The sequence below is a fragment of the Dromaius novaehollandiae genome, chromosome 5 (assembly GCF_036370855.1).
Source record: "Dromaius novaehollandiae isolate bDroNov1 chromosome 5, bDroNov1.hap1, whole genome shotgun sequence".
NCBI lineage: Eukaryota > Metazoa > Chordata > Aves > Casuariiformes > Dromaiidae > Dromaius > Dromaius novaehollandiae.
The window spans coordinates 23,901,523-23,925,552 of record NC_088102.1 but is presented as its reverse complement, the minus strand read 5'-3'; the positions used below and the strand labels follow the sequence as shown (position 1 = coordinate 23,925,552).

The 24,030-nt window shown below is 38.7% G+C and overlaps 1 protein-coding gene across 1 annotated transcript in view; it reads left to right on the top strand.

Annotated features, from left to right (window-relative positions):
• TSHR (thyroid stimulating hormone receptor) overlaps positions 1 to 22,223 on the top strand; it is a 60,854-nt gene extending 38,631 nt beyond the window's left edge. Inside the window, exons 5-10 of the mRNA XM_026111461.2 lie at positions 64 to 138; positions 3,385 to 3,462; positions 4,397 to 4,465; positions 7,977 to 8,054; positions 18,738 to 18,926; positions 20,525 to 22,223. Coding sequence (XP_025967246.1) covers positions 64 to 138; positions 3,385 to 3,462; positions 4,397 to 4,465; positions 7,977 to 8,054; positions 18,738 to 18,926; positions 20,525 to 21,935 — 1,900 coding nt within the window. The 3' untranslated portion in view covers positions 21,936 to 22,223. The remainder of the gene's footprint in view (positions 1 to 63; positions 139 to 3,384; positions 3,463 to 4,396; positions 4,466 to 7,976; positions 8,055 to 18,737; positions 18,927 to 20,524) is intronic.
• Positions 22,224 to 24,030: the final 1,807 nt, after the last annotated feature.

Sequence of the window (24,030 nt, the reverse complement as noted above, 5' to 3'; positions counted from 1 at the left end):
ATACACTTTTTTTCTCCTTCAGTAGTCTGCTTCATGTAGTTTTCTGTTTCTCCTCTGTTTCAGTGGGATTTTTAATACAGGACTCAAAGTATTTCCTGACCTCACCAAAATCTATTCATCTGATGTGAATTTTTTACTGTAAGTATCTGTCCTCACAGCTGGTGAGAATACTGCTGATTTCAGACCACAAGAAACCCTATAGTGAAGGCTTCCATTTTAAAGAAAGTATCAAATAAGTCTTCCAAAACGCTTTTCCTCAAGTTATAGTTCAATAATCTTTAATACCAAATCTGGGAAATGCTGGGTCATCTAGCACTATAAACTTGATCTGGATGAGACACAATCACATTTCTCTTGAATTAGCCAAACTTCGTGATACAGGACTTATCCTGGCCTTTTGCTTTTACTTAGGCTTTATACTGGCTATGCAATGCCTGAAGTAATATGAAGTTAGAATAGGGCAAGACATGCAATACCTTATCTGACATACAGCCAACCTGCCAAAATTTCTCCAACAAATTTGTGCTGGCAGCGTGAGCACCTGATACTACTGTCCATTAGCTGAATCTACTATGTTGTGAATCATGATCTCAGTTAGTTATCTGTGCCTTCTTTCTTCTGACCCCACTCTGAGCATGGGAAATTCAAGAGCAGGAGAACTGGTCCTGAGAGCAATCATTTATCATCGCATCTGTAAAAAGCTCTGTATTGGCTGAGCTCACATTTTTAGGAAGATTTTGGTGAAAGCTTATTTCATTCAAAATATGTTGCTTCATACAATTTAATACATGTTCTAATACAGAAAACAAACAAACAAAGACAGAAACAGGGTTTCAAAAGCAGATCACCTAAGCTGGGATATAAAGCAGAGTTTCCAAGTCCCTAGTTCAGGAATGCCTTGGTTTCATGAGAATCACACCAGTGAGGTCAGCTGCAGATGGCACAGCACATCTGTATCCATGCTGCAACCCCAAGAATGCTTCAGAGCATCCTATAGCTCTGTGCTGCAACACATATGGCTTGGAGCAAATTACAGAACAATGTATTGAAGAGAGAGAGAGGGAACACAAATGTCAGGCATCTCTTACCATTATCCTTACGGAGAGAAACCATTATCCTTACGGAGAGAAACCATTATCCTTACGGAGAGAAACAGAGAGTTCTGCTCTAACAACAGCAGGTGTTTGCTGGCATTCAGAAAGCAAAGCCTACATCCATCTCCATGTACTAACCTTTCGCAAGTCTGAACTCTGAGCTGCAATCAGGCCAAAGCCTAGATGAAGCCTTACAGGTAGAAGAGACACAAGGTGGAGGCATCTTGGCAACTACTTAATCCTAGAGAGGAATTAGCAATCTATATATTGTAGCAGCATTCATCCAGAAGAGTCTTGACTGCTGGATCGACTAGGACAATGGCTAATAACAATCAGAAGTATTGTGATAGAACGTGATCTGCCAAAACACAACCACAGGTCACCTACCCCAGGAGTTGTTTCAGTGCTACTAAGAGGTGTTCTTAGTCAGACTAGCCATAATCCCCACTGCATTCGTGGCCTGCTGCTGGGGAGGCAAACCTTGGAGCAACGTGGAAATGCTGGTTGTTTTGCTAGAGAAGCTAGACCTTCAGGGAACAATGAGATCTTCCCTCCCAAGGATCTGCTGTTACACCTGGTACCCAAGGCAGGAGAGCTCACCTCTAGCCTCAGGCTAACTCACATATCATGACCTTAAGTTGCTACCTTTGGCTTGGTCTCCAGTCTGGAAACCTGAGTCAGCCAGAACTTGAGAGAGAGACACCTACATCTTCTGAAGAACGACTAGGGAGCTCCCCAAAGAGTAAACAGCCTTTAGACTTGGGCAAAGCTCTCTAAGATTGTAAATTAGAACACTACTTAGATTAAATAGAGAGAACTGGAAGAGAATAGGCTAAAACAGAAGCAAAAAGAGTTTATACAACCCTCCATTTGTGTCCTTGTTTCCAACCACCTTGATGACCTTCTAAGTGACAGTAAGATTTGCTCACTCACTCCAGTCTCTAGCAACTTCCTTTCATCAACTCTAAGACCTATCTTCTCCTTGCCTCTCTCAGCTGTTTCTACACTCACTCCAGGTTCCTAAACCCATGCCACAAGTCTCCTGCCTACTGCTCATTGTAATCTCTTAAAAAAAAAAAAAAAAAAAAAAAAAAAGAAAGAAAAAAAAAAACCCCACACTTCTTTATATAAGCATGCTCAGTAGCTCCTTAAGAAAAGGATCAATTTACCTCTCCCTTCAAGGTTTTTCACCTGACACAGTCAGGTTCCTTCTTAAAGTAACAGCTTAAAGTAACAGCTGAGAACTAAAAAGAAATACCACCTGCTGCACTGTCATTAGGGTTTGTTTCTTACCTTCAGATTACAATGCTCCTTGTTTTCCTATACTACACTTGGTCCATATGTCAGTAATTGCCACATAGACATGGGTGTCTACAAAGACAGATGTTTAGAAACAGTTTCTCTTTCTTGAAGAATAATTCTGCTCTTGAAGAGTAATAGGTTTCTAAATGCTGAATAAGGTATAACTGTGGAAAATAAAACATTGTTTATATCCATATTGGCTTTTGAGGTTACTCAGCAAGCTTCAAAAAGTAAATATTTGTTTTAGAAAAGTAAACCAATCTGAAAAAATAGCAAACCAAAACAATATGTGGCTGAAACCACCTATCAGTGAAAACTGCTTAGAATGAAATTCCTACCAGCTCCTTCTTCTCTCTTTCCTTTCTTCAGTTCAGCTGTAGTGAACCTCTTCAGTTTTCTTTTACTTCTTTTGTCACACTAGAGTTTTGCTCTGAGCATAAATAGACTTTTGGGAGACTGCAGAGTGGGAATTAAAAAGTATTCAAGAAACAGCGGACAGTGAAACACTCGTTTGGGCAAGAGTTGAGAAGAATCATTAGATTAGATCACATTGTAATTTTTTTATTTCCTTTGTGCTAGATGCACTTCTGTAAAGTGAAATGTCTCTGTCTTGAATAATGTTTCTATTTGTGAGCTTGTGAGCTTTTATCTGAGCTCAGCTAAAGAACAGGATCTCAGCTTTAAAGTAATTTGGACCAACTCAGTTGACCTTGCAGCATTATTTATCTTCCTGATTCTTTGGCTTATGAGAGATGGGATCATTAATCACTAGAATTGCACAGGTTAGGCACACCTTACCAGGACTATAAAATTCATCTACTTCACAAGCTCACTTCTTGAATGCTAGCTTTAGGACTTAGGTATAACTAAACAAATTATTTTACACTTATATTGATTATCTAGGCAGAGAACATTTAATAATAAAACTATTCTAGAGAATCTGCTATGTTATGCAGATGTTTGATTATGATTTTTTTTCCTTTTTCAGTGAAATTGCAGATAATCCTTTCATGACTTCAGTGCCTGCAAATGCTTTCCGTGGGCTCTGCAATGAATCTCTTACTCTGTAAGTTCTCCCAGTTTAAGTCACAAGGCAATCACATTGCCTTGTCCTGTCAAGCATATGACAATGTGTTAAAAATAACTCAGTCCTCCTCTCTAGTAGTTTGCAACAGAAAAATGCTATAGACAAGCATTATCCATAATATAGGTTACATAAATCCTTTACTTTGACAGTGATTTGAATCAGGCCTTCTGCTTTTCATTAAACTGGTCTGTGCTAAGCATTTTTAAAAGAAAAAATAACAGAAGATAGTATGATCATAATGGTAGTGGACAGTCATATTGGAGAAAATCAAAGAGAAAAATTTGCAGAGTTGTATTAAGCTACAGCATGCTTAGAACTGCATCATTTTTTTGCAACCTAAGTGGCACATACTAATGGGTGGCAAGTGGCAGAGGAAACAGATCTGAGGTGAAAAAAATGTTAAATGCAGTTCAATTATGCAAGTCAAATGCAGTGTGAGCTTCAGGAAAGGATGGAGGGGAAGGGAGAGAAAATGACTATAATGAGATAGGGAAGTGAACACTGAGAAAAAAAGAAAGAATTTTACAAATTCAGCCAGCCCTTACACTAAAACCACACTTATTTTGTTATGTATTATTTCCTTTAGCCTCCCTTAACCAGTCTTTGCAGGATTTTGTATCCTTCATTTAGCTTGAGGGTGAGAAAGTTATGGGAAAGTGTTTTAGTCTTGTTCTATCTTTGTTGTAGAAAGAAGTAAAAGATAGCACACCTGCAACATGGAATTCTTGATTCAGCTACAATCAAGAATGCTACTGGACATCTGTTTGACCTTACACTATAATTGCTGTTTCTTCAAGAGATTAAAATTAACTATCCATAAGTGCGCCGTTGCCAAGAAAAATGATACATAAGACGTTAGGTATTCAGTTATTGAAGCATCCCAAAATAAACTAATTTTTTTTTTTGCTTGCAGCAAACTGTACAATAATGGTTTTACCAGCATCCAAGGCCATGCTTTTAATGGGACAAATCTAGATGCTGTGTAAGTAGCAGATCATTCTTTTCTTTCAGAAAGAAAAGTCTATGATGAACACTTTATACCTGTTTGAAAGGATATTAATTTGGGTCAACAGTAACAATATGAGCTTTTTAATGTCTTTTACAGTGTGCTTTGATTTGATATACTTTTTCTATGTCTTAGAAATAAAATCATGGCAAGTAAGTCCAGTGTAAATTTTGATTAACTTTCCAGCTTGAAGCTACATCTGTCAATAAAATTTCTTTTGATCATTAATATTTCTAAGACAATTTCAGAAGTAATTATCCTGCTGTATTTACAAGGCAGATTATTTTAATAAGTGTAATAATGATAATGCTAGCAGCCCTTTTACAGAAATCTCTTCCCTGCAAAAAAAGGGGAGTGGTATAAGGTGCTGGGAGTAGTTGAGAAAAACCAGTCATTTGCACTGGAAATGAGATGGACATGGCAAAAGCATGAAGCAACCATTCCATTTTACCCCTTACCTTCTTTCGTAGTGCATGAATGACCTTTTTACACCATACGCATACTAATCTGAATCAATCAGGATGCAAAGGAGAAATCTCAAAAGACTGTAGAGGTTCCACTTTGTCAAAGCATATTCAGCTCCTGTAGACAGGGCTTGACTGAAGAGTCTGGCAGGAGGTCTCATGAGAAAGAGATTTCTTCATCATGAACTCCTAAATTAACCAGAGAGGTGCATTAGGATACGTATGATTATTTTCAGTACTTCTTTATTTTAAAATGTGTTTGAATTCTATAACAATAGTATTCTTCACATGCTCTTAATCTTTTCAAAACTGCCTTTTTTTCCATTAACAGTTGGACAGACTTCCTGAATTTTGAAAAGGTTCAAGTTTAATTAAAGATTTGGGATAGATCTTTCAGTCATGTTGGTTCAGTTACATTGAACTTCCACATGATACAGGAATTATTTCATGATGACATAGTATTTGTATTAGTGCCCACAGAGATCACAAGATGCAAAATTTGGTGAATGGAATCCAGTATCTTGACTGAATCCTTCTCAGCTGTATATGCAATACTTGATGTTTTTCTAAGGCTTAGCCAATATATGAACTGTGCTCAGCCCTTATATTCCTTTTATTTTTACATTTTGATGAAACACATATCGAGATGATTTTGCAAGAATTTTTCTTTTTGTTTCTCTGCTAGTGTGCAAGTACTATTACTTCTGACCTTATTGGAATTTTTCGTGTTATTAAAGAATCAAGTGAAAATGTAGTTTAACGTGGAGCCCTAAACATCTGCTTTATTGGACTGGGTAGAAGTAGAGAAGCGAAAAACACATACCAGGTGCTGCTGATACTGTTTACTTTCTGTTAGAAAAGGATAAACAGTTTTCTCCTAATTAAATCACGTGACCTTTACCTGGAGCAAAGCACCACTCCAGATTTACGAGAAAAACTAGGTAGCAGAACATCAGTGGTAATCTGTTCGATAAACTATATTGAAATTTCTAAGTTGATTTTCTGAAGTAGTTTGTTTACCAAATGCCAAGACAAGGTATAATTTTATTAAGTGAAAGCTTGGAGATTTGTTGTTTCTAGCAGCAACATTAAGTTAATGCAAAAGGCAAATATTTCATTTTCTGTAATGTGACATTCTAAATTAAACTCCTGTTTATCCAATACTGTACAGTGAAGAATGTAGCTATTCCCTCTGGGTCTGATCCAAGGCCCTTTGGGCTTCATGAAAAAGAAGAGAAAAAAAGAAGAAGAAAATGAGGGAAATAAATTTTAATGGGTTTTAAATGACGATCTCAAGGAGGAAAACAAGCAGAAAAAGGAAAAGAAAAATTCATTTTTGATTAATCATTCGGAGGCCCTATGTCCCATCTATTAATCATAACCAAGCTTGGGAATCTCAGAGGATATCTTCTACCATGCAGTGTTGCCTTTCAACCACTCTTGCAGTATTGAAAAACCTGTGTCATTCAAGAAAGCGAAAACAATCAATGCAGATATGTGCTCTCATGTTTTCCATTACTGTACCACACTAAGTAACGGTGCTCCCCATTAAATCTTCTCATCCAACAAGCATCCATGTTTTACAGCAAACTCTGCTAGCAATGTATATGTTTTACTCCTGCTTTATAAAGACAGGGAAGTAAAAGAACATGAATGAGGGGATGAATGATATTTTAACTGAACAGTGCTCCTCTGAAATGTAAATTCCCCATTGTAATTCATCATTAATATCCAGTGTGAACTGCATTACTCCAGCAGACTTCTGCAAAGTGCTGCTCCTGTAGCAATGTTTACTTCTGCAAGGAAGTTGGTGGGGAAAGAAGATTTAAAAAAAATATTTCCAGCAGATGGCTAAATATATTTGAGATGTGCTTTTACAGAGCTGTCTAAATTACTGAAATGGAAAGTGTACAATCTCAAAACCTAATTACAAAAATAAACCCCGAAAGAATCTGTTTACTTCAGCATACACTCACATCATTCATCATGGTTGGCTGAGTTGACAGTCAAGATAAACAATGATGTAGGAAAAGCATATGAATCCTTAGTATTGCTCACTTTCCAAGGCATCTCTTTTGCCTATTTTCTCTTCCTTTTCTTTAATTTCATTTCAGGATCCAACAGGACATATAAATAGACTAACATGTTACATGTCCAGAACCCATTTAACATTATAGTGGTGATACTTAAATGTGTGGTTATCATTTTTTCCTCATTTATTAATCCACATTCTTTCTTATGTTTCAGTTTCCTGAGTGATGGTAATTAAAACTGGTCCTTGATCATTTTGATCACATATAAGGATAGGAGAATTTTACAACATTACATGTTTCAGGAAGATATTGGCTACAGGGGAAATTGTTCATGGTTTTCCCAATATTGTAAAATGTTATTTTTATGGACATTAGTTTTGTGCTATTACTTCCTTCAGGTTTATCCACTTCCTTCTCTCTCCCTCCTTTGTCTTATAAAGAAACTTCATTCTTAATTGTTGACCTATATGGGAGTCCCCACTTGCCTGGGAAGACTTTAAAGCAATTAAAATTATATTATCAAATTCAAAGAGGAAATTAGTTTCATGTTAGTTCATTCTATGTTTCTGTAAATGTCATGTAATTCCCCATATCTCATTCTGATGAAAGCAAAGCAGTCTATTTCACTTCATCCTCACACATATTTATTGAAGATACAGTATGCATGCAGGTCTTTATGGGTAGAACAGAGGAAAAGAGAACTTGCAGCAGAGAGAATTTATTTTGATAATTTATTTTGCTTTTTTGTTGAGAGAGAATTTGATTTATTTTCAAAATAACAAATCTGGGGGTTTTTTTCTGTTCCTCAACAGTTGCTTATTGGGTACATAGAAATTAAAGTATGTTTCAGTATGTTGTTGGGATAGGGTGGCCCTATATATGTTACTTTTGCAAACCTATTTAGGCAAGTAAGCCGAAGATCTTTTCCCTTAATATATGGATAACTATTGCCAAATAATTGTGTGTTTTGGGATTTTTTTGTTTCTGTAGCTATCTGCACAAGAACAAATACTTGAAAGTTATCAATGAAGATGCATTTCTGGGAGTGCACAGTGGACCAACTCTCCTGTGAGTAAGAGAAAATGAAGTAGAGAAAGCTTTAAAAATGATACTAGTTTAGGTTGCCCTTTCTTTCAGACCATTATCAACAGTAGAGCAGCAAGGGTGGGAATGGCATGTTTACAGAAAATAATATCAGCAACAAAAACTGTGGTATACTGAAATGAATTAAGAAATGTTTATATTTTACATTAAAAATTTTGTTCCTCTCAAAATTTTGTTCCTCTTTACTCCTGAAAGAGTCTCTCTGCACTACAACCCATCACATGACTGTACAACCATAGCACAACTGCAATACAATCTAAGAACTGTAACAGCACACATGCAAATGGAAACAGAGATGAAAAAGAAATTTTAGACAGAATAAAGTTACTTCCAGGCTTCCAGTCTAATTTTATGGTCCTCCAGAGAACTCTCCACTATAACTAGGAAGGGCAGGTTTTGACATTCCCACTTCTGTAAATGCAAAATGACACAAATAACTTTAAGAAGAAGCAAGTACTCTGAAGTGAGTCCATCTGTTATGCAACGTAGTGTGTAGACCCTCTCATGGAGAACTGAGGTGCTGAAGAGCGAGATTCCTTCCTCCAGACATGCAAAACAAGATGGTGCTGACAGAGGGGCATTACCCTCGCTGCTCACTCTGCATAAGAGTTTCACTTTCTGCTCTTCAGGAGAACAGCATCTTTACACCAGAATAATGGTGTGTCGTTCACAGAAGGAATCCTAGCAGCTAGCTGTAATAATCAAAGGTGCAGAAGACAAGATTTTTCTCCCAGAATCCAGCCAACTCCAGAAAATCAGGCTGGCTACCAGCTACATAGCAGCCTACAGCAGACTGGAAGTTGCCTTGGTCATAACCAAGTTATACTAAGGCTGGTGCCCCTGCTATGCAAAGCTGCAGCAGACCTTCAATGGCAAGGTCATCATCAAATCTCTGGCTCTCTCTGCCCTCCTGCATCTGAAGTTAGAAGCATTATGTGGCCTGTGTAGGGACCGTAGCCTGTCTTCTCCTTAAACCATCTCAATCACCTTGTCTTGGGTGAAGAGGAAGATTTGTCTGAGGACCCATCTTCCAGGGTCACACACTCTCTACCACAAGCTGTACTGGAGTTATTACCAGAGCCCTTGCAAACAGGGTCAGAGACCAGCTCCGGTAAGTATCCAGTTTTCCTTTCACCAGCTTGAGGGGAGAGGTAAGCACAGATCATGCATGCAGTCACATTTCCGAAGCAGGTATATTAAGTAATTGGACATTGGTGGGGCAGCCCTTAATAATCAGAGTTGCTCCAACAACAAATCATGCCACACCACTGCTACGACACAGAGGTGACATTTTGTCTGGTTCCTAAAGTGCACCTAATGCATCACCAGCTACCCCCATTTAGTGCAGCTCAGAAAAACAGCTGGAAAGCACCTGTCCCGCAGTCATCCTCACAAGGACACAAGGGCCAGCTCTTCTCCCCCTCACTCACCTTGTTCAATCCCCTTCCTTCTGCAAAAAGCTGCTGCAGGACTACACAGGTCAGTAGGGACAACCCTGCGTCACAACTCTCACCCCAAGCTGGCAGCCGTCCCATCCAGTGCTTCTCTCCAGGTAGCCTGCAAAGAGAAGAATCTAGTCCAGGCCTCTTCATTTGAAGCTGCGAAGTCCTTGGGATGCAGGTGTGTATGAGAAGAATAGGTAAAGGCAACAGCACATTACAGTGTGTCTCCCCAGATATCATCAAGGACTAACCTTTTTTCTGTGACAGAAACATCTGAGGATTAAACTTCAGTTCTGCCATGACTGGCCAGATCCAGAGACAGCAGTGAGAACGCAGTGTTTCTTGACAGTGTCTTAAAAGTTATATATTCTGGCCAAGTAGAGCACAATGCAGGCCTCAGCCACCACCAGGAGAACTGGCCATCTAGGCAGAGCAGAAAACAGTGTTCTGGGAGCAGGAGGTGACAGATCAGGAGAAACCTGACAAAAATCACTAAGGAGCTGTTAAACCTCCTGCTCAGGGCACCCTTGTGGCTGTCCCCCAGGAAGAGCCATCATTCCTCTTCCTCCCTTCTGTCTGGATCACCCTCATTTCCACTGCTTCTGCCTTCTGGGAGAGCTCAGGCCACTCACGCCTGCACTGAAGGGCACAGCTGTGACTGAGGCAGTGTTTGTGCTGAGTAAGCAATTTTTCAGTAGTATTTGTCTCATAAGCCCTTTTTTTAATACTACAGATGACACCGCAGAAGCCTTCTCTCATTTTGTACCTGGCAAGAAACACATTTTTCAGCTGATATAACTTTATCTGGATACCATGTTTCCATTATGATATTACTTTGTCACAATAAATATATAGCCTCAAACCAGTGCTGCACTGTCCTGTTATGTTTGGGGTCTCACAGGGCTCACTGCACATCTTCCCTCTAGGGCTACAGGTGACATAATGGATGAAAAACTCCTTCCTAGGAATGGCAAAAGACAGAAGACTAGCTCAGGATCTGAAGTCTAAAGGAGATGAAAGATTGCAGCAGTGGAGATGTTGACTCTTGCAGTTAATGGGGGCATTTAGTGCACCAGTGTAGTTGTTATGCTAGAGAGGTGTGCAAGTAATGAGATGCTGAAAAGAGTTGTGGGCCAATGCTTTGCTGTGTAAAGTTATGAAGGTAAGCCCACTCTGGAGGGCTAGCTTTGAGAGGTGTGCGAGCTACATGAAAACTCTTATGGGCATATGTAACTAAATTCATACATAACTAAAGAACTTCTTTCTCCCTTCCTTCTCACCCTGTCTTTTCAAGCTAGATTTCTCAGATGACTTGAATTATTGTGCTAGCCCAGCTGGCATTGATCCTTATGATCTCAGGATGTGTTTTACATTTGCAGTCTAAACAGCTAGTTACCCATCTCCCAGTAGAATGATATACCTGCATGGTTGACAATATCCATAGTAATATTTACAATTAAAGAGGGATATGGTACTACAGTGACATTACAGAGAAGTATTGCTTCTCAAGGGCAGAAGGTATAAAAAGCATGTAAGCAGTAGGAAACACAACAGTAAATAAATAGTGGTTTAAAAAGTCAGACTATTTCACTTCATGATCTTTTGACTTGCAAGTACTATAAAGCTAAAATCTTAGGAAGGGTGCAATACATTATTAGTTTTTAATTTAATTTTAATGTAATTTTAATAGCAATTTCAGGGACTTCTATTACCCATGGATAATCAGGATTTACTGCACATGTGCAATGTATGAAGAGTTTGTTACAAAGCAAGGTGTCTTCCGGGAACAATTCAGTAGATCTCTTAGTTGATCTTGGGGGACTAGAACCATTTCAATAGGAATAAAATAGCTTTTGACACTTCCACATATGCACTACCTTAAGAAGGCTGGGTCATAATGAGTGCGAACTGGGGGGAATCCTACTATTTATCATTGTACCATACCAACAGCCAGTAACACCTCCGACAGGAGACAGAAATGTGCTTGCAGTGGGTGCTTAACTGCATACACCCTATACAGCAGACTAGCATTAATCACAAAGACTAGCATTAATGAGTTAATTATAGATAGACGGAGATCTGTTAACTTGCAAAATGACCTGAGAAGTCTGATAGCTGTGGTCCTTCCCTGTGCCCCTCAGAAAGTGTAAATGACTTGGCTTAGTTTAGTAAATAATTTGTTAAGTCATTTTTGGTTTTGACATTTAGCTGTTGTTACCTAGCATGGGAATTTGTGGACACTGGATCTTCCGCAGGAAGAAAGCTCCATTTACAACAGTCTTCCATGTTAAAAATTACTCTGTGGAAAAACATTGCCAGAAGATAGGTATTTTTCCTTTTGCTGGGGCAATGAAAGGCATTGTCTAGAATGGGACTAGTATGCAAAAAAAGAAAAATATTTATGGAGCTCAGAAAAAGAGAATCTGTCTTGCCTTCCTACCAACCTGGCATTGCTCATCCTCTCTGGAGTTCCCTGTATGTACTTTTGAAGTGAGATACAACAGAATGGTTGATGGAAGGTCTGACACACAGATCTTTCATATATCGTTTTTTCCAGATTAGGATAGCAGCAGCAGCAACTTACAGGCTGAAAGCCTGACCTTGGATCAGCCCTGAGAAAGTAGTTTCCTTCCATTTTGACTTTAAAGAAAAGCAATGGAAAGGATTTAACTACAGAAAATTATTCTTGGTTATGCATGTTGTGCGAGTTTGGGCATGCTGTCAGGCCAGCTAGTTAAATGCATATATTTAAGCAGATACTAAAAAGTTGGGTACATTTTTTCATAAAGTTGCAGTCCACAAGAACAGAAAAAGGGGGGAATTGTGATCCCTGAAGAAAAGAGGACACATGCCAATATTCTGAGCCCTCTGTCACTGCTCTGTCTTCAGATATCTGTAGATGTATATACATGGATTCTTCCCTTGGGAGGAATAATTTAGCAGTATAATGACAGCTCTTCATCTAATAATGATATCTTGCCTAGGATTCAGAGGTTCAGTAGGTCTAATTCTCATTATTAGTTGATTTCATATTACAATTGTATGCTTCTGGCTGTGAAAAAGGTTATTGATAAAAGCTGTTATCCTTCATACCTAGTTCTGAATTTCTGACTTCATAAAAACAACAAAGAATTAGATGAGAAAACAATAATTCAGAAAAAAAATCACAACTGGACAGCTAAATTTCTATTTAACTCTTGTGTTGTATACACATTTGGTTCAGGAAACACAATGTCTCTTAAATTATAAGCCATGTTTTATTCCCATGTTCATCTGAAGCTCTCCAGTATCTCTACAATATTCAATCTAATGTGCAAATTTAAAGTAAGGTAAGCAAAAGCCTAGAAATGTCATGTAAGACTTATGGGAAACCGTGGGAGGAAAAACAAAACAGCTAACAAGCCACAATTTTAAAACTGGTCGAGCACACGCACACTTTGGTTAACCCTGTGCTCCACAAGGTAGAGCTCTAGGCTGCTACAGACAGACCACTTTCAGTACCTGAGCTGGCTCTGTACTAAAACTACTTAAATGATAAACCCTGGTCCAGATCTGAGCTGGAAGTGAATTTTGTCTGCACTTTACCATACTTCTGAACATTCGATGTTCCTCCTCTTCCACAAGGAGTGTGGCTGCCTGGTTTCTACCCAGCCTTTGGCAGGGCATTGTCAGAGGCCTTGCGGAAATCCCAGGAGGCTCTGTGAGTCAGGTAGTCTTTATTCACAGCACTCAAACAGGTTTGAAAGACAGGACGTCTCTTAAAAAAGGCCCTTTACATGTGGACTTCCCCCGTGTATATCATATTAAGCCCTATCTTCACTGATTGTACTTTTTATTAGAGTTTCTAAGAAAAGGCCAATGTATATATCAGACTGACAGACGGGTGCTTCCATTGTCCTCTCCAACTTTTTCAGAACTGGTGGCTCATTTGCTACCTTCCTGTGCTGGGACTCTACAGTAGTGCTAAGCTGCAGGTTACATACCACTGTTACTAATTCAACTATTTCCTCCTTGAGTTCTTTCAGAACTTTTGCATGAAAACCATCCAGTCCCAGTGACTTGTTATCATTCATTTTATCAGTTTCCTGCCCAACCTCTTTTATAGTCACTTCAGTTTGAGACAGATCCTCTGACAAGTCTATCAGACTTCTTGCACATTCTCTCACGTTTCTTTAAGTGAACCACCTATAGCCCAGCAGTGGTAGGAGGCCATACTTTTGCGAAACATGAACATTGTGTTCTAATAACGGCATAGTTATCTAAAATAGTAGGTATTAGTGACGCTGACATAATTGCAGCAATTCCCATTTTTCTGAGCAGCTCAAAATCAAGACTGATCTTACAATGATACAGAACAAAGAAATCATTCAAGAAAATTTATCTTCTATATTAAGGCAAACAGATATTGTCATCTAGCAAACTGACTACTTGGTTTCACATTGCTATGAAGATTAAAAAATATTATTTAAAACATTTTCAATCCCACGCTTTCTAGTTTAAAGACAACAGCTGAGTTGTTTGAAGCACTAAAAGAGAATCTAAACAGATAACCCTAAAGACTGGATGTATAAGGCAGAAAATCCCTGGCAATCCTACACTTTCCTCTGGCCAGCTGGCAAGTTCTGCTAATAAAGTGGGGGTTTAGGGTAACTGAGAAGTTTTCCTCCTCAGGGAAAAAGCTGTCACCAAGCTCCCAGGAGGGTTCTGCAGTTGCAATACTGGAGGTGCAGACAGACAATAAGACATGATAGACTGGCAGACATGGTGCCAGTAGCAAACCAGTAGTTTAGGGACTTCCCAAACTGGGGATCTGGGAAACTTCTAAACTTCTGAGCCACCATGCTTACTGTGGCTTATTGGTGAGACCAACCATCTATTGTTAATCCTGTGATAGGATTAATCCTGAGTCACAAGAACTTCAAGGTGGTTGTGCCTAGATCTTCTCTCCAAGCTCCCAAACTTAAGAAGCAGATTTTGTTACAATAAAAACTGCAATACCTAACTGCTTAAACACACACTCAAATGCACACACGTATGCGTACTCAAATGCACACACGTATGTGTACTCAAAAGTATTAGGTAAGATAGAACAGAAATGACCTAGGCTGACAACTAATTCTTCCAAGCCCTTTGTTCTCCTAGGGCAGATCTTTACTTTTAGACTTCATAACATTATTCAATAGCACTTTGACGTGCCACAGACTTTGCAGATCTCCCTCTGCTCTCTGGGGAACTGGTTTTGCTGCTTCTGAGGCCTGGGCTGGCTGCTCCCTGCTCCTCACAGCTCTTCATGAGCTGCAGCCCCCACCCCTGCACACACAGGGCCCCAGAGAGGCTCCTCTCTGCCCAGCACTCACAACGCACAAGCCCCTGTCCCCCGAGGAGTTTCTCCTGACTCAGCCAGTTGCTAAGGGAACGTGACACAACTGTGAATAAAACCAAAACAAAATGGGATACTGTCCTTCTTGTTACCTTGTTATTTGGACTACACAGTGAATTATGGCACCAAGTTTCATGATTTAATTCTGCATTTTGTGAAAAGATTATACTTTCTTTTCAATGTTCTGCCCCATATTTTGAGGTGCCCCATACCTCATCTTGCAAGAAAGAGTGAATAATCATTCCTAATCACCTTCTTTACACTATGCATGACATCTATAGTCTTCTACTCTTCCCAGTCTTAGCTTTTCCTAACAGTAAAGTCCTTGTCTATTCCTTATTACTTCATATAGAAACTACCTGATACGTCTAATCATTCTTGCTGTACTACTCTGTGCTCTTCTACTTTATTTACCTGTTGTTAAGATGAGATGAAAAGAACTGCATATAGTATTTAAGAGGTAGCTATATTAGATTTATGAAGTTTTTCTGTTCTATTTATTTCCTAAAAATTCTTAGCATTCTATTTCCCTTCAACATTACTGAACAGCACTGAGCTGCCATTTGCAGAGATGACTCCAAGACCTTTCCAGAGTACTAGGTAAATTAAACCCAAAGTCATCCATGTACAGTTAAGATTGCTTTTCCTAAGAACACTCTTTACATTCATCAATACTGAATCATGTCTACTATTTTACTGCTCAGTCACTTAGCATTGGGGGATCCTTCCTCTTCTTTTCACAGTCAGCTTTAGCTTTCACTGCCCTGAATTATTTCATATCAGAAGCAAGTTTGGTTGCTTCCACTCTCCTTGTCTTTTCAGACTCTTACGAATATTTCAGAATATTTCAGTAGTACCAATGCCAACCTAGCCTCTGAGGGGCTCCACTGCAATGATGTGTATGCTCTGATACAAGTCCATTTTCCATTCTTCCTCTGGTATGAAAACTTGCCATCTCTTCCCAGTCTTTTCCCTCACTCTTTTATTCTATTATTCATCTATGAGAGTCATTCCCTTTGTCAAATAACAGCTTAGTTACCTTAAAAGCTCTTGATATCTGCCTTTGCAAGGCTTTTCAGAAATCCAGGTTCACTGTACCAACAGGATTATCTTTCTCCATATGCTTGTTCCAGAACATTTTCAAAGAACTCCAAAAGGTTTGTAAGTTGTCACTTCCCTCCCCAAAAGCCTTAGCAGCTCCCATCATATGGCATTTAACTATGTTGCCTTCCTGCGCATAGGCTGCTACTACCATGAGTGCTTGATGGAGGCCTTTGGGAGTTGCTGAAAGGCCAGGTTTGTCTTGGTAAGATCTGGTCCAAGGTCCAGTTCACCAAGACAATTTGCTTCAGAAAGATGGCTCTATAAAAATGAGGCAATTAGTGAAAAAGAAAAAGGAGCAGCTAAGGGCTACTAAGATTATTAAGGGATTGAAGCATCTGTCCTATAAGAAGAGGCTGAGAGAGCTGGGATTGTTCAGCCTGGAGGAAAGAGGGCTTGGGGGATTGTATCAATGAGTAGAAGTACCTCTAAGGTAAGGAAGACAGAGCCAGACTTTTCTCAGTGGTGTCCAGTAACAGGACAAGAAGCAATGGACACAGACTAAAAGACCAGAAATTCCATTTCAACATGAGAAAAACTTTTTTACTGTGAGAGAACAGGTTGCCCAGGGAGTTTGTGGAGTCTCCATCCTTGGAGATATTCAAAACGCAACTGGACGCAGCCCTGAGCAACTTGCTCTAGTTGACCCTGCTTTGAGCAGGAAGGTTGAATTAGATGATGTCTAGATCCAACCTCAACTATTCTGTGATTCTGTAAAAGATAAAACACTAGCAGGCAGCATTCAGATTCTTCTAAGACCCTTATATAGCTTTATAGAAAACACGTACTACTTATCAAAAAGGACTCTAGAAGAACAAAGAAGAATTTGATGTGGTTAAAATCAACTCATTGTGACATATTCAAATAGGTATGATGGCAAAGAAGTTATCAGAAGTAAAAAGCCCTCCTTCAGAAAGTGGAAGTAATTTCTAACTCAATTTAAAAATAATTTTTGGCAAATAAAGAGAAAAAAATAAGGCAGAGCAAAATAACAGTTTTAGAAGCAATTTGTTTAAAGCTTAAAATGAGTAAAAATGTTTAGATGTAAGAAAGCAGCCAGAGTGGGTGAGACTCACAGAGAGACAAGAGCATCATTCTTGGAAAACAATGCATAGAAAAGAGCTGGATTATTTATCAGCATGGGTGCTCACTATGAAAGCGCTCAACAACATTCCTACACTAGAACCTTTTCTATAGGTTTATTTCTTTGCAGAGTATAATTCTAAGGCTCCATCTCAACTTCAAGCATCAGAGGTTTTAGGACTAAGCAACAAAATGAGTGGAACACTGTAGCAGGACCAGATGATCCTCACCTGGCTGTTCTAAAGGAAATTCACCTCCCCAGCAAACTGTGTAACATCCCAGCTGAGGTGGACTCAGTACCAGAGAAATAGAAAGTGGCAAATGTAACACCAAATTTTTTGATCATTTCAGAATGGACTGAGACACATTTAAAGTCTGACTCCCATATAGCAGAAACTGGTAAAAGCCATAATAAAGAATAAATAACTAGGGTGTGAACACACATGTGTAACATTTGGGTATAACCTTTGTCATGAAAAGCTATAAATATGCACACAGACCTACTGGTTCCAAAGCAGTTTGCAAAGCACTCCAGTCATGCTGCAACATGTTTTGATAGAAAATACCATTGCTCTTTCCCTCCCTGCTCCTCCCCTGGATTCTTCTATGCTTTTTTGCTATGAGAAATGTGCTAGCCCTTTATGTATAATTCATTGTTAAGGATTCAGGCTCTGGTTTATTTTTTTGAAGGGAATTAGGAGGATATTGTTGATTCTTGGAAATAAGCATTTTTCCATGTTGTTTTTCAGTACATCTTTTAAAGATAACATATGGTAAATGGTGAGCTATTCTCCGTGAGATCTGTGCGGATTCAGTGCATAGCTTTTCTGAATCACGAAAGCAATCAAATAAGCTGTATCTTTGCTACTAAAATACTTGAAATGTGACAGCTGAAGCAATAAAACATTGCTGTCTTATTTTTCAATCTAATAAAAATTAAATATGATTTTAATTTCAGTTTATGAAAACATTATTTTAGCGATTATAATGCTTTCTTTTGAAGTGGCCAATAGATAGCTCTTCTAATGGAAGAGGTAGTTACTTCCAAGAAGTTTGAGTTCTTTGTTTCTGTATATGCACTTGTATATGGTTGACTTTAAAGGCCTAATTTAAAAATTCTTTATATTTATGATCCATATTCTGCATTATGAGACATTAAAGTCATGAGGATTTAAGAACTGGAAAAAGTCACAGGAGAATTTCATATCCTACTTGAAGCTGAACGGTACCAGATTCTAGGAAAGTGCCATGGTATGATAAATTTTCACTAAAATGTTACAAAGATTTTAGAAGGTACTTAACTGGGTACATAGTATTCCCACCGAAGGCTATGGAAATGTTCATGTACATAAAATTTTATATATATGCTATACACTAATAGTATCAGAGCCTGTGAATTAAGTGGATGAATGAGTTCATGGTGTCAAATTAGACTTTATTCAATTGCATATGAATATACTATATCTGCTTTTGTGCTTCAGGAGTGGAATATATTCATGGAGCTTGCTAAATCCACTCTACACCTCCTCTGGATTTGATCTTTGCTGTAGAATTCTATGAAACCCCTACATTATTGTTCCAGTCTGAAAAGTTTCAGTCTAGTCATTTGATATTCTGAAGTTTGTTTCTTCCTTTACCTAGGGATGTCTCCAGAACAGTCATTGCTAACCTTCCAGCCAGAGGTTTGGAAAGCCTTAAAGAACTGATGGCCAAAAATACATGGACTTTAAAGAAATTGCCAGCTGTAAAGATATTTCTTCAGCTAATGCGAGCTGACTTGTCCTATCCAAGTCATTGCTGTGCTTTCAAGAACTGGAAAAAAAACAAAGGGTGAGTTTCAGTAACTTACATTCAATTTTAAATTATGTAAGTAAAGGCAATATTTTAGTATTAACATAAAATTACATGCAATTGGACTTTTGTGGACTTATTTCTAAATATAGAGGACATTCTTTGAAGCAAAGAGATTACAATTTCAAACTGATAGAAAGTATTTTTGATATAGCACAGAATTTGTAGGACCTTTTGCTACAGCTCTTTCTTTTGTTGAGCCCAGAAGTAAAAAAGAATCAAAAAGGGAAAAGAACAACCAGAACATATTATAGTAAGGACTGGAAAAAGAAGTTTTGGAGGGGACATAACCTCATGTTTCAGATGTCTTCTAACTAAAATGCTGAGAATGGATCGTTCTATAATAACCTTGTGGACAGATTATTTCTTATTCCATTTCTGCAGGATTTCCTGACTCCCTTCAGAACAAGTGCTGACAGCTATTAAAGAGAGAAAACATAAGTGTAGATGTCCTGATGCAACAAAGCAATTCATCTGCTGTAACAACAACAACAAAAAATCCCCCCAAAACTTACTGTGTTTACCGTCACAATGTTACTGCAGAATTCAAATATGAATCCAATGCAAATTCCTCCAAAGTTTTATAAGGTTTAGAGCTATGAATTTTTGTTCAGCCCCTGATTTAGGAAGACAGCATCAATCTTCAATATTGCAGTATTTGAGGTTTGAATGCATAGTGTATTACAAATATGCTATGAAAGGTACATGAATTATACAAAACTCACATAGCAATAACATTCAGAATTCACAATTACAATGGATTAGGAAGGTGCAGATAGACAACTAAACCAAAGAGAACTAGAGAGATTCAAAATCTGGCAGGAAGAATGTACAGAAAGAACCTAATTGATCTAATGACAGAAAGAACCAAGTATATGCTTGTCCTTATTACTAGAGATGAAAAATTTCTCAAACACCTTGAATCGTATGCCATCTGGAATTGTACACACCAGGAAATGAGACATGCTATAACGATTATGTGACAGTAGATGACAATGGTCAAAAACTTTGATGCCAATTTGCAAGGTTTTTTCTAGTAAAAAATACAAACAGTCCAAGACTACAAATACAGGTACATAACACCATGGAGGTTCAGGATTCCCAAGTGCTATGTTATTAGTGAGTTTTAAAGATACTAGAGGAAATACACAGGAGAGAAATGAAAATGACCAGAGTTCTGGGATAAACTGATTTATGAGTAAAAAAGAAAATAATGCTGTGTGTATTATCTTAGAAGTCTGGTGGCCCATTAAGAATGTGGACCCACAAGAAGGAAGAGGGATTATGGATGATGACAAGCTATGTTACCACTGCGGATACCTGATAGCAACTGAGAAAGCAAAAATACAGATTAAAAAAAGAAACTCTTCTGGTACTTAAGTCTGCTGGGTTGTTTGATCCCAGAAACTCTCAAGCCTATTGTTCACTATATTCTCTTTTTATTAATAGAAATGTATTTGATAACATTGTTATAGCTAAATTTTCATTCACACTGTGATTTTTTTTAAGTGTTCCCTCTGTTTACCCACTCTATTCTAGTCAAACTGTAAATGTGATTTCACCCTATACTCTTTCAGAATTCTGGAATATCTGACATGTAACCAGACTGGCAGCCACAGCTTTCGTAAGAGAAGATCAGTCAAAGCCCTCAGAGGTCCATTTTACAAAGATTATGCAGAAGAATATACCGATCACACTGACACTGTGTATGACAAAAACACCAAGTTCAGGAATTTTCATGAAAATTCTCATTATTATGTTTTTTTTGAAGAGCATGGGGAAGGAAACGTTGGGTTTGGCCAAGAGCTCAAGAACCCTCAAATGGAAGATGTCCAGGCCTTTGACAACCATTACGACTACCCTGTCTGTGGAGGCAATGAAGATATAATATGCACTCCAGAGCCTGATGAGTTCAATCCTTGTGAGGATATAATGGGGTACAAATTTCTAAGGATTGTGGTGTGGTTTGTGAACCTGCTGGCCATACTAGGTAACATTTTTGTCCTTTTCATCCTTTTGACCAGCCATTACAAATTGACTGTACCACGATTTCTGATGTGCAACTTGGCCTTTGCTGATTTTTGCATGGGCTTATACCTTCTCTTGATTGCTTCCGTGGATCTCTACACCAGCTCAGAGTACTATAATCATGCCATAGAGTGGCAGACAGGGCCTGGCTGTAATACAGCTGGCTTTTTCACAGTCTTTGCTAGTGAACTTTCTGTATACACACTCACTGTAATCACCCTAGAGCGCTGGTATGCCATCACTTTTGCCATGCACCCAGATCGAAAGATTCGCCTCCGACACGCTTTGGTTATCATGCTGGGAGGTTGGCTCTCATGCTTTCTTCTTGCCCTTTTGCCACTGGTTGGAGTCAGCAGCTACAGCAAAGTCAGTATCTGCTTGCCTATGGACACTGAAACACCAGTGGCTGAAGCCTATGTCATCTTTGTTTTAATGTGTAACATCATTGCTTTTGTCATTATTTGTGCCTGCTACATAAAAATCTATATCACTGTGCGAAATCCTCAGTACAAGTCAGGGGACAAAGACACCAAAATTGCCAAAAGGATGGCTGTGTTGATTTTCACTGACTTTCTGTGCATGGCTCCCATCTCTTTCCATGCATTATCAGCCATTATGAGCAAACCCTTGATAACTGTCACCAATTCCAAGATCTTGCTGGTACTCTTCTACCCACTCAATTCTTGTGCCAACCCCTTTCTTTATGCTATTTTCACGAAAGCTTTCCGAAGAGATGTGTTTATCCTGCTAAGCAAGTTTGGTATATGTCAGCATCGGGCTCAAGTCTACAGAGGTCAAACGGTCTCAACCAAAAACAGCAGTGGCTCTTATGGGCAGAGAATCAGCCGAGGGATAGGTCAGATTCTTACGAGCATTCAAGACCCGGTCAATGATTACCTCCCTGCTATGACAATGCAAGACCAAATTCTTGTAGAAGAATGCAAACAAACTGAGCTATAACATCTGAAAGTATGATGACCACAATCTGGTCAACAGGTGCTTGTGCAATACAAGAAATCCAGTGAGAAGATATCATTTTTTCTTATCCTTTTTCCCTAATCTATCCTTTGTGATGCTCGAAGTACCTTCTGAGTGGTTTTCTTTTAGATGAGTCATTCACTTGAATCTCTTGTTTAACACTCCTATCTGTGCAGGTCAAAAGATACCGTTCTGATGAGAATACTGGGAGTGGATGTGAAAGCTCTGTGTAAATAGAAAAATTAATAAATACAAATAAACTCAGCAAATATGAAATATGCCATCATCTAACATATTAAAGGAAGCAGGAGACCAAGCATAAAACTTGGGGCACTTGTGTGATCAAAAAACAGTATGTAGCTTTATAAGTAAAATCAGATTAGTTAAAAAAAAATTTGAACTTTGAAGCTCTCAAATTTCAACTACCTTGTGTCAAAAGGTTCAATTGTTTTTCTAATAGCAAACTAAATACTTCCACCAGAGCCTAAAACTGAACAGATTCCTTCTGCTTCTCCCATCCTCACTTAAAATGAAGCCAGTCTTTAGTTTGCAGCTTTTGGTTTAGTTGGGTGAAGTGGGGAAAGAAGCCTCTTCATACTGCCTCTGCAGCAGTAAATGACACATATTGATTTTGCTGTGATTCATAAGACAACTAGAGACAAACAGGGCTTTTGTCTCTGTGTGTTGTGAAAATTCCATACTATCACATTTTGTCACTTTTTGATAATCTTGCTTAGGAGATGGTTTAGTTTGAATTTTTTTTTTGAAGACCAGTCTACCCAGTCAAATTAATGATGCTTGTTTTTTTTTTTTTTACTTTTTTGAAAGTTAAACCATTTTACAAAATTTTCTCTCACTTGTCCATTCTTATGCCTGATTGTGTTGCTGTCCAGTGTGAATGTGCTTATTACTTTGGAATCTGAACACTGCCTAACTACTCCTTTCTTCCCACTACCACTATTCCTATCTATGCCTCTAACAGGGCAAGAATGACTTTCCCTCTTAGCACTTGCTATGCTGAGCTGCCTCACATCTATACTTACACAAAAGAAGTGGATCCTGCCTTCTGGTTACTTCATGCCCTTCAATGACTGGATTGAAGGCTAAGTGCCAGCTAATCCAACATGATTTACAAATCTCTCTCCAGCATGCAGTGAGGTCTGTATCTGACTTTTGTAATGTGTACAGTAATGTGCGAGATACAGCTACATAAACCACGCTATTAGGTTTTGTTTGGCCATAGCCTGTCTGCAGCTTAGGCACATAGCCTCCACACTGTGCATAAGGAAACGTCAGCTCAGATACAAGGAACATCCCACAGTCCCTTGCTACAGCAAAGCAGTAAAACAGTCTTCTGTGATACCTGGTGGTAGACTGGACCGGACCACGATCAAGCTCGGCTGTGCTCATTTCATCCACATGCTGTGAACCAACGAGCTCGGGCCTGGCTCTGTACACCTCCTGGACACATCAGGACTCAGTGTAAGAGCTACTCTGCACCAGCTTGTGTGCTAACATCTGCCTGTCCAGACTGCCTGGCCTGGCCTTGAGAGTAGGATCAGACCTGTCCTTAGCCAGCTGTAGAGACCAGCTCTGTAGGGCTGATTCCAAGATTGCCTACTGATCATTTGGCCCATCCATTTGGAAGGCCTAACATGAGAAGGGAGAATATTGAGTGAATGTATGCCTTCGGGTAGGCATTTTAAACTTCATTTTTTATAAAACCTATGCCATTTTTAATGATGTTTTTTCAAATTATAGTTTTTGAGGAATAGTAAGTGAACAGACAAGATCTTTTATTGTGAAAGTTAGCAGTATGCAAACACATAGAGCCCTTCAAACTGTAAACTATTACAGCTTGTAACTGCACGGTTCTGAATTCCATACTCATACTTCAATTCAAACACAATTTGATTCCATATTCCTGAATATTAATAAAGGCTGTGTAAGTGAGAAGACACAGGGACCTAGATTCACTAACTCTGTAACATGGTTTCATAAAAAACAATGATTCTGTCATTATCTCCTCTATTAATAACCAACAGTATTGTGTTACAGATTAGTTTAGCTGCTTAAG